The following is a 15620-nucleotide window of genomic DNA, read 5'->3' on the forward strand; positions in this document are numbered from 1 at the left end:
GGTTTCAATAGCACCCTTTACGCTCTGTTACGGATTAATGCAAGAGTTTGCCACGAGACAAGCAACACCATCCAAGAATTTTGATTGACCGCCAAGAGAACTTTATAGGAGATGTACTCCAGAGGAACGCTCCTGTGATGGCCTAGAACTTGCCCGAAGTTTTCATTGGCATGAGTAGCTTGAACTTGAATTGTATACGTGTGATGACGTCAATTTGCCTTTAGCCAAACCCTTTATATAACCTTTCTGTTCCCTTTTTTTTTTTGAACTATTTCAAAAGATGATCCAAACCAAGTACGCGGTGTGCGTAGCCGTGAACACATAGTTCGCGCAAAGCGGGCGTTGTTTATCTGTACCCACACGCAACAATTAATACACTAAAGATGAGATGCGGACTCGAACTCACAACATTTGTACTGCTGTTGCTCGTGCCGTGGGCGACGCTCCAGATGCTGGGCCTCTCGAAGATGATACGTTGAGAAAAGGTCAAGTTTTCCAACGTTTGGCCAGCCTCTTTTTCTGTTTAGCCAGCATTTTCCCTCCGATATTTGACTTCGAATATTCACGATACTGTTCTTCTGATTTCCTCGAAATAAGGCATCAAGTCTGGACGATTGAAGAATGTGAATATACGGCATCATTTTGTCAAACTATATCGCACACCACACAGTCACGACGCAGATGCAATTGGGAAGCGCAACTTATTCCAGTTGGGGATCTGGGGTATAGCGGCTCGACGTTTCTTATGACTAGTAACGGAAAGTATATCGCCAAGTCACTAGATCGCCGATTCGAATACCGCTTTTTTATGTATGAAATATTCCGACCTTATGTGGACCATATGACGACTCATCCTGGCAGCCTTCTTGTCCGCGTCACGGACATGCTATACGTTCCAGGAATGAACTTGAGCAGGATCCTAGGTCTCTCAGCAACACATCTTGTTGTCATGGAGAATTTATTACATGGGAAAGAGAAAGAGAATGAAGATATTAAAGCTCAATGGAGTGCCTATGATCTAAAACCCGACAATTATTTCTTTCCGGAGCGCGATATCGCAGGCGGTAGCCTAACATCTCAAAATGTAAAAAACAAGCTAGTCGATAAAATGCCTAGCCGGCTACGAGTCTCAGCTCAAATGGCGGATCAAATTTTCGACATATTGAACGCAGATACAGAATTCCTTGCTAACTCGAATGTGGTTGACTATTCTCTGTTCCTAGTTAGGTTTCCTGGCCCTTGTCAACATTTAAAGTCTCATTCTACTACGGAATTTGCTGATACTCTACAAGCTGCTAGGAGGAATGATAAAGAGACTTGGAGAAGTGGAGTAACATCAATTGACGGTAAATGGATATATCGTATCATTATAATAGATTTCTTCTGGGCCAGACACAAGTTGCAGCCGAAGATACTGTCAGCACTTGTTAAAGCATTCAATATCTATGCTAAGAAAGGTCCAATGAGTATTACAACGGACCCATTTGAGTACAAGAGGCGTTTCATGAATATGGTTCATAAGTTGATATCAGGAAGCGATACTTAGAAATCTGAAATTGACAGGCACCTTTAGCTCTGAACTACACTTGACCAAGGAATATCAAGTACATCGATGTCAAACACTACTGGGTGCCACTTGAGAGATACTTATTCAATTAAACAAGCCTATATAATCGTTCGAGATAAGCCCAACTAACCTGCCTCCGCCACCTAAGCATGATCTTGAGATAACAGCTCGCTTACATACTCAGCAATTACGAGCATCTTCTCTTCAGTATAACTCCTCCCGACAATCTGTAAGCCAACATGCGCTCCATCATATAATTCCGCATCGTAATCTTCAACGGTGGCGCTATCGAGTTCGTTCAAAGGTACATAACCCGGATCATACTTATCAATGTCCTTATCCGCGAGAGTAACTGGCACATTGACACTTGTATAGTTCAAGATATTAACAAATGCACTATAGCCGTAATATTTATACTTTTGAGGCCTTGCTGCCGCATAAGGTGCAACTGGACAAATGAAACCATCAACTGGCCGACCCGTACCAGTTATTTCAATAGTAGAGTTCCAGTAATCCAGATATTCGGTTTGTAAACGGCGTCTCTCGATGTTGTTTTCTGCAATTTGAGTGGCGTTGAATTGCTCGCCTGGCGAGGTTCCAAATACTCGTAGTATCTGTGGATGCATTCTTTCTCCCGAGAGAGCGAAAGCGTCATGAACATTTTTACCTCCATCATAGCGCCATGAATTCACTATAGCACCCATCAGCGCTTGATGTGAGTTAGCTGGTGGTGTCCATTCAACGACTTTATGTCCAGCTTTTGTAAGAGCCGCTGTGAGCACAGAGATGGCGCGAGCGACAGGAGGCTGAGGATTAACAACTCCATCAGTTTTTAGGACTCCGAATACAAGTGGCCCTTTCGAGGTCACCTTTGTGAGTTCTTTGGTTTCTGCTTCCAGCGTATCGCGCCATGGCATGTCAACAACTAGAGGATCATGCAACCATGGTTGTTGGGATAATATTGCTTGAACGAGCAGCTTAGCTCCCGCTGCGGTTGTGGCCATTGGTCCAACAGAAGACAAAATGCTGTTCTGGCCATCCATAGAGGTTGCTATTCCCCTATAGGGCAGTCGGTCCCACGTTGGTTTAATACCGTATGTTCCACTAAACGCGGCCGGCATTCTGATTGAGCCTGCGATGTCTGTTCCAAATCCACCTGGTGAGCCTTTCAAACGAATCAAGGCACCTTCGCCACCAGAACTGCCTCCTGAGCAAAGAAATCGATTTTTCGGATTCCATGTATACTCGATAATGTTATTGAAAGTCTCGCCAGACATCAGCGTTTGGGGGCAGCTCGTCTTGCAGTACAAAACAGCACCGAGGTTGCGAAGCTCTCTAACCATTTCGCTTTCAAATGTTCCTCTTCTTGAATCGTCTTTATTCCCTTCGAATGTATCCATCCAGCCAACATACCCCATTGTCGTCTCGACTCCTTTGACATGAAATTGATCTTTTAGAGAAATGGGTACGCCGTGGAGCAATCCGATTGGCTTTTTGTGCTTGGCAAAATAAGCATCGAGAGCTTTGGCGGATTCGATAGCCGCGTCAAAAAAGAATTCGTGCACACAATTGACCTAGTAATTATTAGTTTATCTGATTATAGTGATATATAATGAAGCATTGCATACCAGTTGGTGGGCAATAGCCGCTCGATGGCAAAACGCCTCAGCCACCTCAACAGAAGTCCAGCTTCCTGCTGCAATTTGTTTCGCAATACCTCCAATATCGGTTTCCGTAATTTTACTCTCCTTACTGTTGAGAAACTGGCGTATATATCCATCTGTAACATCTTTTTGCTCTTCGGCAGAAGGGATTCTATCAAGGCGCCATTTCTGTGGAATGGAGTCAAGAATTGCTTGACGCTTTGCTTCTGCTTTCTTTTCCCAATCTAGAGCCATTATGCTGACACACAGAAGAATTCCAACTTGATTGTGTAAGATAAATCTTTGTTTACTGTAGCCAGGCAACAGCATACCATAGCTAATGGCCAGCTCCATTTATACAAATCAAAGCATATCTGTACCCCTTTAAAGTAAACTATCTATTCTTGTTACACCTCCTTGTTCAACTGATTTCCAAGCTTGATTTTTAGGCTCATCGTGCAATGATTCTATTTGTAAGCCAAAATGTTTGAAACAGCCCATTTGAGACTACGCCTTCTAAAAAGTATATTTTACTCATTCACATCTTCCTATGACGTATAACTCTGTCGTTTTGAATAAGAAGTCTTGAATAATGAGGATAAAACTACTTTTTGGGATTACTGATCATCATTTTTATTTACTGATCACGCTATTTTGTTTACTGATCATGCTCGATAGATCCTACTTCTTCATGGAAAGAGCCTCACCGTACAATTCTGATTCTGAAAAAGGTAGCTTTATAATAAATAGATAATATGCTTATTTTTGTGAAGTTGTGATTATTATTTATAGACACGTTTACAGAGAAGCTATAATTATCTCTCTGTTACCCTTTGGCCTAGGCTGAGGCTACAGCCACTAAGAAAGTAAAACATTGAATGAGGGCAGCCAAGCAGCGATGGAATGAATATACCCTAACTTATATCTTATCTTGAAGACATTTTTGAGTGAATATTAGGCAACAGGTTGGTGTTCAAAGCAGCATTTATTAAGATTGCCTGATGGCTATCTTATCGGTGATACCGTAGAAAAGGTTCGCTTGGCCATGTGTGATTGCGTCCGAGGAGTGGCATGAGTTGACATTTGGGTTTATGTAATTGTTGGAGACAGTCCAAATAGCATCAATATTAGACTAAGAGTAAAATGAATTCACTGAATTCTCTAGATTGCAGTTCATAGAAGGTTACTGTTTGATACTGAATGAGAAGATGTAGCGCCTATCTTGATCAAAGATTTACCTATATAAATGGGGGTGCATGAGTTCACGCATTAGGACAGCATGTGTGTGCTCAAGTAATAGCTGATCAAGAAAGCTAATTCCCGTATTACAAGTGTGCCGGAAAGGTGCTACAAAGGTGCTACTATTCGCAGACGCGCATCGATGGATTTTCAAAGTTGAAAGCCGTCTATTAGATCGGGAAACGGCGGCGTAAAATACAAGATTGAGGCTAATATACGATAATAATTCCCAGTTTTTCAACTAGAAGCCTCGAGCTCAGTTTGGTGATCATTGATTGGCTATTTGTCACGTGATTTGCCCGGCTAGCTCAATCGGTAGAGCGTGAGACTCTTATGAGGTACACGTTCTGTATTACAATCTCAAGGTTGCGGGTTCGACCCCCGCGTTGGGCTTTTCCTATAACATCACCAACACTGAGTTGGCTTCATTTTTTGAACATTTATCAATGCGCTCGATTCATTTTTTATGGCCGTGAACGAACATGGCCAGTCTCCATTACATGCTAATTCAACTTATCGTCTTGAGATTCCTATTCCGACAGGTCATCATATACATAGCATACTGAATTCATGGTAACTGGCAGCTTCATCTTTTGCCTAGCCTGGTAACCTACTCAATGCAGGCTGTGTTTGTTATGAGACGGCAGTATATATAGTGTTTCATGCTTGTTAAACATGTCTCATTACGATCGTCTATCTGGTGTAACACTGGATACGAGTACCGTCTTAACCAGGAGGATCAACATCAATCACAACACTGAAATTACCCAAAGCAGCAACTTTAAAAATTATTATGGAGTACGGATGAGTTCAGTGAGCATCATAACCAGCCCCTGGCGTTAGCGAATGCATGCAGATTAGCATAAAGTTCAGCTGGCTTGATCGGATTGAGCCGATCACTGTCAGTCAGATCATCTCAAGTAGCTAGCTAATAGTGGAGATCTTTCCATCAGAACCTGCAATCGAACTCTGCAAGGACTACATACGCCATATGGTAGTACCATTTCTTTGTTTATGCAAAGATCAGCATCATTGAAATCACCCATCAATGAAATCACCCAAAAGTATTATTTCCGACTCTTACTCCTAATAAAACTCTCGCCCTGTATGGTGTTCCCTGCCGAATGTAGGGATACCTACCCCTTCCTATCATTCTGCTTAGGTGCGTCTATTTGTAATTGTATGCCTATATGTCAGGTTGCTTACCAGCCTGAAAAGAACATCAAGTTGAACACCTGTTGGGGACCGAGCCGCTTGCCCCGCGTGCCTCGTTCATCCCTCAGATCAAACTATTCAAATGGCGGGGAAGCTCTCAAATGCCGCGAAGGAATATTGTCACAATAAAACCGCACCCCGAGTTGCACTTACGAACATTGTTATTCGGCCGGTAGAATCATCCAGACTCCGTTATCACCATCATTGCCATGTCGACCCCAGAGGTCCAAGAGGAGAATGCGCGAATAGCTCGCGAGATGATGCTTCGGCGCCAACAAGAGGCACGGCGTACAGTTATTCCTCGCTTCGGCCCCGCTGTCGACGGCGTGCTCTGGAGCCGAATCTACCTAGACGAAAGCTCACCGATACCGATCCTTAGTGTTCTCGAGCTCAATCTAAAGCCTGGGATCGACATCTTAGATAACTCTAAGCCACCTCGTAAGCTATGGGATTCTGCTCTGCATTATATTAGCTCCATCTCTGGCTTTTGTGCCGTTAAATGGGGACCAACACTGGACGAATCTCCTACCACCTTGTTATGCATGATTCACTGGGATAGTACCGTCGCCTGGCGAAAGTTCCAGTATTCTCTAGGGTTCAGCGCTCTTATTGGACTGTTTGAATCTGACGTTTCAAATCGTTGCGCAAAACTGAGCTTATTGGACCTCTCATGGCTTGACAGAGCCGCCATTGTTGATATCGTGTCGGTTACTTTTGACGCTCAAGATATGTCATCACCAGAACTTCGTGTAGCCTTTAAAGAGAGTTGGAACGCACATGTTGTTTCAGTGACCAGTGAGTATGAAGGCCTTCGACACTCTCATATAGTATGGCTCGAGAATAATGCGTCGATGTTCTTCGATCCAACGCCGGCTGAAGCTGCTGCCGCGACTACTCTGGCTACTTTCACCGCGTTTCTTGCCTGGGATGGAGAACAATACGATGGCAGTCGCATTGAACATCTATGTAATAGCTTTCAACCTTCACTGTCATCCTTTGGCGGCAATGAGCCAGCTATCTTAAGAAAAACGGTTCAACTCAGGAATCAACTTCAACAAAAAGACCATGATCCACCGCGACAGCCGGCCATGCAGGCTCCCGGCTTAGACTCTATTCTCCAAGCGGATGTTTCACGTCATTGTAGCGCTGACCTTGTCAATCTCAGAGAGCATGCACGTCTAGCTCTCACTCGCAGCATAAGCGATGCAAGAGCGAGGATACGGCTCTTTCCAGCTCCACAAGGTTCATTCATATCCCAAGGTGAACTATACGAAGGAAATATGCCAATGACCTGGGGATGGCAGTCAAGATGGGGATCCATCCATGGCTATCACTTCGTGGATGTCGCTTGGATGTACCTGAAACCGAATGCTGTGCGAACTCGGGGTCCTCAAATATATGGCCAGCTCAGTGATGAGATTGGAACCTTGAAAGGTTTTGTCAAAGCCTTTTGGGCGCGTGATGTAGAGAATAAAAGGAAAATTGCTATGTTTACAGGTCAGAATATAGTCAATCGCCGTGATTGTATTTATATCTAGCTAATCCATTCTATATATAGTCTGGAATGACGAACATGCACGAGAAGCTGCCTTACACGAATACCGCCGGATATTAGATGACTTTGCCGGGTTGTCAATACATTTAGCAGCGTCAATAACACAACAGGCTTTTCCCATGGCTCGTGGCCCTCTTGGTGTGTGGCTCGATTCAAGAAGTTACATCGAGTTAGCTACCTTCTACATCCCACAAGGAGCGCATGAGCGGCAGCTCTTTGAACAAGCGTATGCTGCTTTTGACCGGTTCGTTACCTTAATGTCCATCAAAGCACTTATACGTAATTATCACAAAGCAGTTCAACTAACTATACGCCTCTTGGGCTTGAAGCATGACGGTACCTTCGCAAATAGGAGGAGTCCCCAGAGCGTGCTTTGTTAGCGATGCAGGGGGCTGGGAGCCTGCCGAAGCCACTGAGAATCCGGATTATCAGCTTTTCACAGGAGTAATTATTTGGGAGAATCCGGACGCAAGGATAGAGTGGTATGGAGAGCTATTTAGGCTCTCCTGCGAGTCGTATGAATTGTTCGGCCATAAGCTCAATGCTCTGAAACTTACAGCTGCGGGAGGAGTTAAATCGCGATTCCTAGCACTACAAAGGCAGTAATATTAACATTATCAATTCAATTAGTTTAATCTTGGCCTCTAACATTGAGTCTAATCACAACCTAACTGGCAATCTCATATGAGCAAAATGTTTCATATCACCGTCTACCTAATTTGAGACGCATCATATCGGTAAACCACTCGTTCGCTAAACTCTGATGTGTCTCTCAGGCCCTTTTTGAAACATGAGCTAGGCTGTTGGAGTGCATCATGGCAGCTTCTTATTCCTTAGGAAAGGCAGTAGAGCGGAGCTTTTCAATACCAAAAGCTTTTCTTCATAACATTATAATTTTTTATTATTCTCTTAGTTGGGCAAGCCATTCTTGGAAGATTTGCCTCTTGGCCACAAGTATGTAACCAAAAATGATTCAACAACTGCAAGCTTTGAATAAGTATATAGCTTGTGCTGGAATGTGTGTTGTCGCCAAAGTCCCCAACGCCAATAATTCCCATAATTAGATAATTGTTCTCGTCTATTTCTTTAATTCCAGTGGAAGAAAAAAAAGAGCTCTCTTAATATTTTCAGCTCTTCATCTCGTTCTCACCTCCTCCTAGCAGTGATACGCACACTACCGATGCTATCGCAGCCACGGTACCCAGAATCATCATCTGCAATCCTTCCCAGAGGCAGCGCATCCAACTGCTAGATGCGTCTCCGCTCCTCAACAGCCAGCTCTTGCCTGCTCCAAAGGTCATCAAAGCCACCAGGCACGCTGCGATACTCCATCGGAGACCAAGGCCTACCGTCGCAGCGAAAAAGTATGGGAGAAGAGGAATGGCGCCGCCAATGATGTAGCCTAGTGAGATGGAAATACCGGAAGCGACTGGTGAAATGGGCAGTTGTTCAGTGCTATTTGAGCTTCCACCGGCGGAGAGTTCAGATCGTGCGAACTGCAGCTGGCGAGCTGTGTCGTAAAGGCCTTGGCGCTCTTTGAGAGTGGACATGATATCCGCAACCATCCAGCCTGGCAGAGCGAGAGGCTCCAGGTGCTGTCTCACAAGCAATTCTTGAGCATCTTTACTCTTTTCATCCAAGCTGTCTCTCTCAGTATCGTGACGTAGCATCCCTTTGAGCTCTTCTTCGTCGCCATCCTGGTCTTTCGCCTGATCCGAGGGCAATTCGTCTTTGGCAGAGAGGTAGCCACCGATGCCCATGCTGATACTTCCCGCGCAGAGTTCGGCCAGACCGGCGTAGATGACGGTGTCTGTGCGGCCAAGGGAGCTGAGGCCCGCCGTGAGGGCGAAAGGCACTGTTAAGCCATCCGAGAAACCGAGGGTGAAATCTGAGAGAAATCGGATGAGGAGAGGACTTCTTTGTTTTGACATGATGGTCGCGGGTGGTTATGAGGATAGGAGACGAGGTGGTTGAGAGAGACAAGCTCTGGATAGCTGCTCAATGGACACGAGGATAAAAAAGCGAGACAAAGGGCACAGAATAGAGATGTGAGGTGAATCAGATCCGCCAAGAAGCTATCGATAGCTGTCCGAGACAAAATAGTGTTATAATCGAATAACCAATTCCTTGGTAGAGCTTCCCGTAGAGCTTTTTCTTGGTTTTGGAGGTGTTGGTAGCACGAGCTTTAGAATAGTCACTCGGCCGGCGCACAAGATCTCCAACTCTGGATCAGTTGAGCATGCGGTACTACACAAGAAATCCTCAGCCCACACCCTTGCGTCTGCACGTATGTTACATCGCCTAAACAAATAGCTTCTGCTTCCCCGGGGCAAACATTCCAGCCGCACAGCCCGCTCATCCGCCCATCATCCCCATCTCTGCGTCTATTCTGCTCGCCACCAACCCAAGTCAGGACACCGACGGGTCTCGCCAGAAAGGCCATTATCACCTCAAAGGGGAAATCGATGTCTCTTTTCACTGACAAAAAATCCTCTCGGCAGCTTTCCAGCCGACCAGCCGCGGAAGCTGATCCAGGCACACTGACGGGTGGCTGCTCCAAGCAGATGCTCGGTTCCGACCCACGTGCGCCTAAAACACCCTGTGCTTAAAAACACATGGACGCTGATTCGAAAGGCGCGCGGAGAAAGAAGGCAGACAGGCGCACAAGACTGGGGCAGGGCCTTTTTGAGAAGCAGGGATTCTTGGTTAAGGACGTGGGGTGGCGCGCCGCCAACATCAACGTGCGTCTTTAGCGGGGATACCGATGGATTTGCTCTATTTTTTTTTTTTATATGACATATTTGTTTCTGTAATTTGAGATGGCCTATTTATTATTTTCGTGGCTAATTTTGGTCCATTAATTGTACAGTTGTTCGACAGCGAGGACTTTCTAAAGAGAGAAAGAAAATGAATGAATGAAAGCAGATATGTAAATCCAAGTACCTATGATAGTACCAATAGGAGAAAAGAGGGGAACCCGGCACGATGGATACAATGATGGATGATAGATAGTTTTTTTGCTTCTGTTTGGCTACTAGAAAATTGGAGAGTTGCCCGACTAGGAAGCTGGGACTTTTGATGTGCCGGAGGTGGCGCTGTGCTGTGCACGAGCCGGTGTAAGTCGGTCTAAACCCCGACAAGGATGCAGGCCGTCATTACCGCTCTTTGCTGAATTTTTTTTTTTCCTTGGCGGACGAGGTTGATGGCTCAGTGTGAAAGGTGGTGGTTGCAGATTATGCAGACATCAGAGAGCACGATGGACAGATGCCTAATTATCAATTGGCGCGTAAATTTTCTTCTTATTTGTTGCCAGTGTTCAAACTACCAAGTCAATTCACCCTTTCCTCCCAACTTTGCCAATTGCAAAATACAAAGTTTAACTAAATAATGATATATATACTTCAAAGGGCACAGTAGAAACGCAACATTTAGTCGGTAGTAGAAACGGGAGTGTAGCCCTTGGGAGGGTGAAGGCCATCAGGGAGCTCAATGGTGTCGGCATAGTAGCTGACAGCCTTGCTGTGCTCCCAAGTCTTCTTAATAGCGGGCAGGATGGTGCGACCGGAGAAGCTATGGTCAAGGTTCAGGTTGGGAGCAGGGTACTGGTGGTTGCCACCGTCCTCGTTGAAGATGCCGGCATATGAGACATTCCAGTAGTAGCTGTCGAGCACCTTGGTGGATGACCACTGGCGAAGACGGTCACCAGTCTTCTGGGCGACCCAATCGAAGACATTGGCACCAACGTCCCAGCGACCCAGAGTGTGGAGGTTCCAGTTGGCCTCAACGGTAGCAATCTCAGAGTAGTGAGTGTAGAAGTTGTTGTCAGTGGTGCCAACAAGGTGCTTGGGAACGGCGTCTCCCAGCAAGATGCCGAGAATGCGGTTGCGGTCAGTGTAAGTCTCGCTCTCATCCCAGGTAAGAAGCACCATGGTGTTTTGCATGAAGTTCTTGTCGTTGAGGAGGGGCTCGAGGAAAGTGCGGCACCACTGGCCAGCGACGCCAACATTGGTATCGTGTCCATCAGAGGTCATGTTGGGGGTGATGAACATCCACTGAGGCAGCTTGTTCTCCTTGAGGTCCTTGTGGAACATGGACTTGCCAGTGTCAATGAGAGACAGGTTCTTGATTTGAGACAGGCGCTGCTCATAGTGTGCTACGCTGTTGGCGAGGATAGCAGGGTTGTGCTTGCGAACGTAGTCATTGGCGCCGTTCTTGGTGTTGACGTAGTTGAAACCCTCATAGCCAGAGTAGGGCATGTCCTCCTGGTAATGACCCCAAGAGATGCCACGGTCCTCGAGAAGGTCGATGACAGTCGACACATTGAAGTCGGTGGCGTACAAGTCATCGTTCTGCATGCCAAAGTAGTCGCCAGCTATGGAGGAGAGGTAATTGGGCTGTGAAGGGTGAGTGACAGAGAACAGGTTCGACAGCGTGATACCCTTCTTAGCGAAAAACTCGAAGTTGGCTGCGACTCTGTTAGCATTGCCTTACACGTCTTCTCTAAAATTATCCAACTTACGATCGCCAGCAGACTTTCCATAGTCCTGGTTCTCAAAGTAGACGACCACGTATCGGTCAAAAGCCTTGCCCTTGACATGGCTGGTCGGGCTGCTGGTCTTGGCCGTGGCAGCAGCAGCGGCAACAGCAGCAGTGCCGGTGGCGGTATAGGCCGACTCCCAGGCAGTGGTGGTCTTGACGGGCTTAGAAGGCGCGCAAGGCTCCTTGGCGACGCCAGCAGAAGCCAAGCTGGCAGCAGCCAGCAGAGAAACAACCTTGGACAGCATATTGAAATCTCTTCCTCAGTCCTGATCCTGATGAACTTTGCTAGGGTGGATGGAGAAAGAAAGAGAATGGCAGCTGCAGCAGGGCTGTCGCCGGGTTTAATAGAGCCTCGCTCCGAGACAGTTGGTGCAATGTTACCAGATTATCGATTTCCCTTCGCTCCCTTACCGGTCCCGCTCTCTGCTCAACGCTATTACTTTGTGACAGCCTTGGGAAGGCCCTCCTCCATGAACCCTGTCAACATGTGCACGATACTCGCAGCAATACTATCCACACATACCAATCAGACCGCTGCCGAGTTCAGGATAGGCTAGGCTCTGCTTGGTAAACGGCATCCGCTCATTCGTTGACCGAGGCGACAGTTACAGTAGTCGATGCGGTCATTTTAGACAAGGACGAACTGGAAATGTTGGCGGCTGAAAAAAGACGCGTCTTCAAAAGAACCCTGCTGGCATGGCTTGAATCTCGGACTGTGTTAGTAGATGATGAACGGGTGGCTTGACAAACTTACACGCAGCGGCGTCGTACAGTGCTCCATCCACGCATGTCTGTACGAGTATGGAAGCCAAGCACTCGGAATCCACATCACTAAGAAGCATTCGACTTAGTTGTAGCTGGCTAGCTTACTATGGGGCAGAAGTGGCAGCGCCCAACATCGGGAGCTTGCGCTGCAGGTCCACCGCACATCTTCTTGTCAAGTCGGCCGTACCGACACGTGGGGGATACAAAGCTGTCGAGAGGCGCATCCGGAGCCGACCGTCATGATCGATTCGATTGAGCTTCCACAGCGTCGTGTGCCGCCTCATCCGTCAAGGCTTATGCTTGTGCTCGGCGTCCAGACCGGAAAAATTTGGAGCTGAGAAGCTGCTCAGCATCGCTGCACCAGAAGCTTTAATCGGCTCAAGGTTATTACAGCAGCCCTTGGCAGAGGCTCTAAAAGCTATTCATCGGACCCTGCCGTGATCCAATCGCTTCAGCGCCCGCTGTCACGCCTCTCCCGAACGCCTAAACGTTGTTCCCTCCGCCGCTCTTCTCACCTGTATTTCGACTAACACCATCATCTGGCTTCTTTCCATGCTAGCCTAGTCAACTTCATTGCATATTCCAGCTACGCCGTTTTCGATACCGGAGCTGACATCAATCGCTTTTCTATTCCCGGGAGTGGTTCGTTATCAGCTCAAGCCCTGCTCCAGTTGCTCGGCCTGATCCGGTTGGGTCGTTGCGATTCTCGGCACACCATTGGCCTGGATTGTTTCTGGGTTGCTTATTACAGCATTGTCTAAAGCTGTAATTTTCTGCCTTCTCATAGGACAATTATGCCGGGCTAAAGAACTATGAACTCGGCCCGTGTTCATCTTGGTGAAGGCAGCAGCGATAGCATCGAAGGGGCCCGAGTTCGGAGCCTGCCGTACCATGACAATATCGACTCTGCCAGCTCGCAGCCCTCGAAAGCGTCCATGGTGAATTCAATGGACACTTCTAGAGCGCCTTATGCTGCCGATGAAGAAGCTCGTGAGGAGCTCGGTGAGCAGCAGCCGTTTATTCATCGCTCGCAGTCCACATCGCCTTTCCATCCTTCTCGGTCAAGGAAGCAGTCTTTATGGAAGCTAAGCCTCTTCTTTTTCATTGCTACCATCTCTATCCTGGCACTATCCATTGTCCCCTTCAGTCTCCAGGCACTTTCCAATGAATCACCTTCGGATACCCATGAGTTGGGAGAGTCTCCCACTAGCGATGAGGCTGATCACCATGAGGCTGATGCCGGGCCCGACTCCGAACATGCTTCTGAAGAAGCAGATGAAGGCGATCTTGGATTGACCGTCATTCATTATGATGAGGAGAAAACGAGCATCCCAAGACTGAGAGATACTTCACAGTACATCTTATCGCCTTCTTGGGATTTCAACGCCGGTCCTGTTATCAGAGAGTACAACTGGACGATCGTAGACGGACGCTTAAATCCCGATGGCGTCTTTCGGCCAATGATACTTATCAATAACCAATTTCCAGGACCGCTGGTTGAGTGTAATGAAGGCGATACCATTCGTGTCAACGTTGACAACAAAGCTATAAATGCTACCTCAATACACTTCCACGGACTCTTCCAAAATGGCACCAATTCCATGGATGGTGCCGTTGGCATCACCCAATGTCCTATTGCTCCCAACTCAAGTTTCACTTACGAATTCCAAGTCCAAAAACAGTCAGGTACATATTGGTACCATGCTCATCATAGTGCTCAGGCATCTGACGGCCTGGTTGGACCTGTTGTTATCCATTCCAAAGACGAGAGAACCACTCTACAGAAGCTGGAATATGCTTCTGACAGGGTGGTTATGTTTCAAGATCACTATCATAACTTGACTTCAGAGATATTGATGGACTATCTCAAACCAGATATGGAGAATAATGAGCCTGTCCCCGACAACGGCCTCATCAATGGTCGCGGTATGCGTGATTGCAAGGACTTTGAAGGTTGGGACTGTGATGCCAGCAATGCTTCAGCTCCGATATTTGACCTTGCGGCTGGCCAACGGCATCGTCTACGCATTATCAATGTTGGAGCCTTTGCTGAGTTCCAAATCCAATGGGACGAACATCCTTTTTACATTACCGAAGTCGACGGCACCGATGTGTTCCCCGAACCTTTCCATCGTCTCAATATCCTTCCAGCACAGCGATATAGCGTTGTTTTGGAAACCAATATCACCTCGGCTGATACCTTCTGGATGAGGGCTCGCATGGTAACTCACTGCTTCACCACGAAAAATCGCCGCCTACAATCTGAAACTCGAGCTGTGATCCGCTACACCTCCCCCGAAACTAAAGCACTGGACAAAGATCCAACCAGCAAAGATTGGCCCGAAGCCATTGAAGTCATATGTCGCGATTTAAATGTTTCCGCTCTACATCCCGTTATTTCGATGAACCCACCACCCGCAGACAAATACATGCGTTTCGACGCCAGCTTTATGATTGGAGACTGGCGTCTGTCACGCGGGTTCTTTAACCAATCCACCTGGCATGCAAACATGACCCATCCCTCACTCCATCGATTTCTCGACGCGCCTGCAAATTCTACTACCCTTGGCTCACCCATCGCCGTCAATGAACTCGCCTATGACTACAAAAGGGAACTTGTTATCCAGACTGAGGGCATTCGCACCATTGACTTTGCCATCAACAATTTCGACGATGGAAATCACCCATTCCATCTCCACGGGCACAAATTCTTCGTCCTCTTCCAAGGCCGCGGCGGGTATCCCCCTTCAGAGGCAGATCTTCCGGCATTTCTCCAGCAGCATGACCTGGAGAACAACCCCCTCCGACGTGACACTGTTACGGTGGAGGGATATAGCTGGGCTGTTATACGCATCGTCCTCGATAATCCTGGCATGTGGGCATTCCACTGTCACAACATGTGGCACGCCGAATCGGGCATGTTAATGCAGTTTCTAGTAAGGAGTGACGTCGTCAGGGGATGGTCTGTCAAAGACCAAGATAGGGCCATATGTGGCCTTGAGGGTGTAGCTACCGGAATGAGACCAGATGACAGCATCTGGTTTGGCAACTTTGGTAAGAGTTGATAAATGCCATTGCCATATTCTAGCTGCTCCGG

At 47.1% G+C, this 15620-nt stretch overlaps 6 protein-coding genes and 1 non-coding gene across 7 annotated transcripts; 4 read left to right on the plus strand and 3 right to left on the minus strand.

Moving 5' to 3' along the window:
• Positions 1–289: 289 nt before the first annotated feature.
• GGI43DRAFT_393218 (phosphatidylinositol phosphate kinase family protein) lies at positions 290–1591 on the plus strand. The gene has a single exon (XM_083204649.1). It carries the CDS (start codon positions 389–391, stop codon positions 1544–1546), a length of 1158 nt encoding a protein of 385 aa, XP_083064931.1. The 5' UTR covers positions 290–388; the 3' UTR covers positions 1547–1591.
• Positions 1592–1596: 5 nt separating this feature from the next.
• Positions 1597–3465, minus strand: GGI43DRAFT_429550 (amidase signature domain-containing protein; the record flags this gene model as incomplete). The annotated part of the gene is made up of 2 exons (XM_083209132.1): positions 1597–3141; positions 3196–3465. 2 exons carry the CDS (start codon positions 3463–3465, stop codon positions 1711–1713), a joined length of 1701 nt encoding a protein of 566 aa, XP_083064932.1. The 3' UTR covers positions 1597–1710.
• Positions 3466–4746: 1281 nt separating this feature from the next.
• On the plus strand, positions 4747–4842 carry GGI43DRAFT_t19. The gene has a single exon. It is a non-coding gene; the product is annotated as a tRNA-Lys (tRNA).
• Positions 4843–5555: 713 nt separating this feature from the next.
• On the plus strand, positions 5556–8086 carry GGI43DRAFT_149888 (uncharacterized protein). The gene is made up of 4 exons (XM_083199417.1): positions 5556–5611; positions 5668–7161; positions 7223–7463; positions 7549–8086. Exons 2-4 carry the CDS (start codon positions 5874–5876, stop codon positions 7823–7825), a joined length of 1806 nt encoding a protein of 601 aa, XP_083064933.1. The 5' UTR covers positions 5556–5611; positions 5668–5873; the 3' UTR covers positions 7826–8086.
• GGI43DRAFT_149850 (Ccc1 family) lies at positions 7974–9282 on the minus strand. Its single transcript, XM_083199416.1, has one exon. It carries the CDS (start codon positions 9148–9150, stop codon positions 8347–8349), a length of 804 nt encoding a protein of 267 aa, XP_083064934.1. The 5' UTR covers positions 9151–9282; the 3' UTR covers positions 7974–8346.
• Positions 9283–10627: 1345 nt separating this feature from the next.
• GGI43DRAFT_149840 (phosphoesterase family-domain-containing protein) lies at positions 10628–12230 on the minus strand. Its single transcript, XM_083199415.1, has 2 exons — positions 11739–12230; positions 10628–11684 (listed from the first exon to the last, which is right to left on the minus strand). The coding sequence occupies exons 1-2, from the start codon at positions 12001–12003 to the stop codon at positions 10648–10650; spliced, it is 1302 nt and encodes a 433-aa protein (XP_083064935.1). The 5' UTR covers positions 12004–12230; the 3' UTR covers positions 10628–10647.
• A 1105-nt stretch (positions 12231–13335) lies between these two features.
• On the plus strand, positions 13336–15588 carry GGI43DRAFT_420362 (multicopper oxidase-domain-containing protein; the record flags this gene model as incomplete). Its single annotated transcript, XM_083207805.1, has 2 exons — positions 13336–13348; positions 13508–15588. 2 exons carry the CDS (start codon positions 13336–13338, stop codon positions 15586–15588), a joined length of 2094 nt encoding a protein of 697 aa, XP_083064936.1.
• Between the last annotated feature and the right edge of the window lie 32 nt (positions 15589–15620).

Source organism: Trichoderma evansii (assembly GCF_050947405.1).
Source record: "Trichoderma evansii strain SZMC 28006 chromosome Unknown GGI43scaffold_2, whole genome shotgun sequence".
Classification (NCBI taxonomy): domain Eukaryota; kingdom Fungi; phylum Ascomycota; class Sordariomycetes; order Hypocreales; family Hypocreaceae; genus Trichoderma; species Trichoderma evansii.

What these genes read in the sequence shown, in the direction of transcription:
- GGI43DRAFT_393218 (XM_083204649.1), top strand. Translation starts at nt 389, where the DNA reads ATGCGGACTCGAACTCACAACATTTGTACTGCTGTTGCTCGTGCCGTG.
- GGI43DRAFT_149888 (XM_083199417.1), top strand. Translation starts at nt 5,874, where the DNA reads ATGTCGACCCCAGAGGTCCAAGAGGAGAATGCGCGAATAGCTCGCGAG. An exon ending in GAAAATTGCTATGTTTACAG is followed by an intron (nt 7,162 to 7,222) that starts GTCAGAATATAG and finishes TTCTATATATAG; the next exon opens with TCTGGAATGACGAACATGCA. An exon ending in GCGTATGCTGCTTTTGACCG is followed by an intron (nt 7,464 to 7,548) that starts GTTCGTTACCTT and finishes TTGGGCTTGAAG; the next exon opens with CATGACGGTACCTTCGCAAA.
- GGI43DRAFT_149850 (XM_083199416.1), bottom strand. Translation starts at nt 9,150, where the DNA reads ATGTCAAAACAAAGAAGTCCTCTCCTCATCCGATTTCTCTCAGATTTC.
- GGI43DRAFT_149840 (XM_083199415.1), bottom strand. Translation starts at nt 12,003, where the DNA reads ATGCTGTCCAAGGTTGTTTCTCTGCTGGCTGCTGCCAGCTTGGCTTCT. An exon ending in TGGAAAGTCTGCTGGCGATC is followed by an intron (nt 11,685 to 11,738) that starts GTAAGTTGGATA and finishes ACAGAGTCGCAG; the next exon opens with CCAACTTCGAGTTTTTCGCT.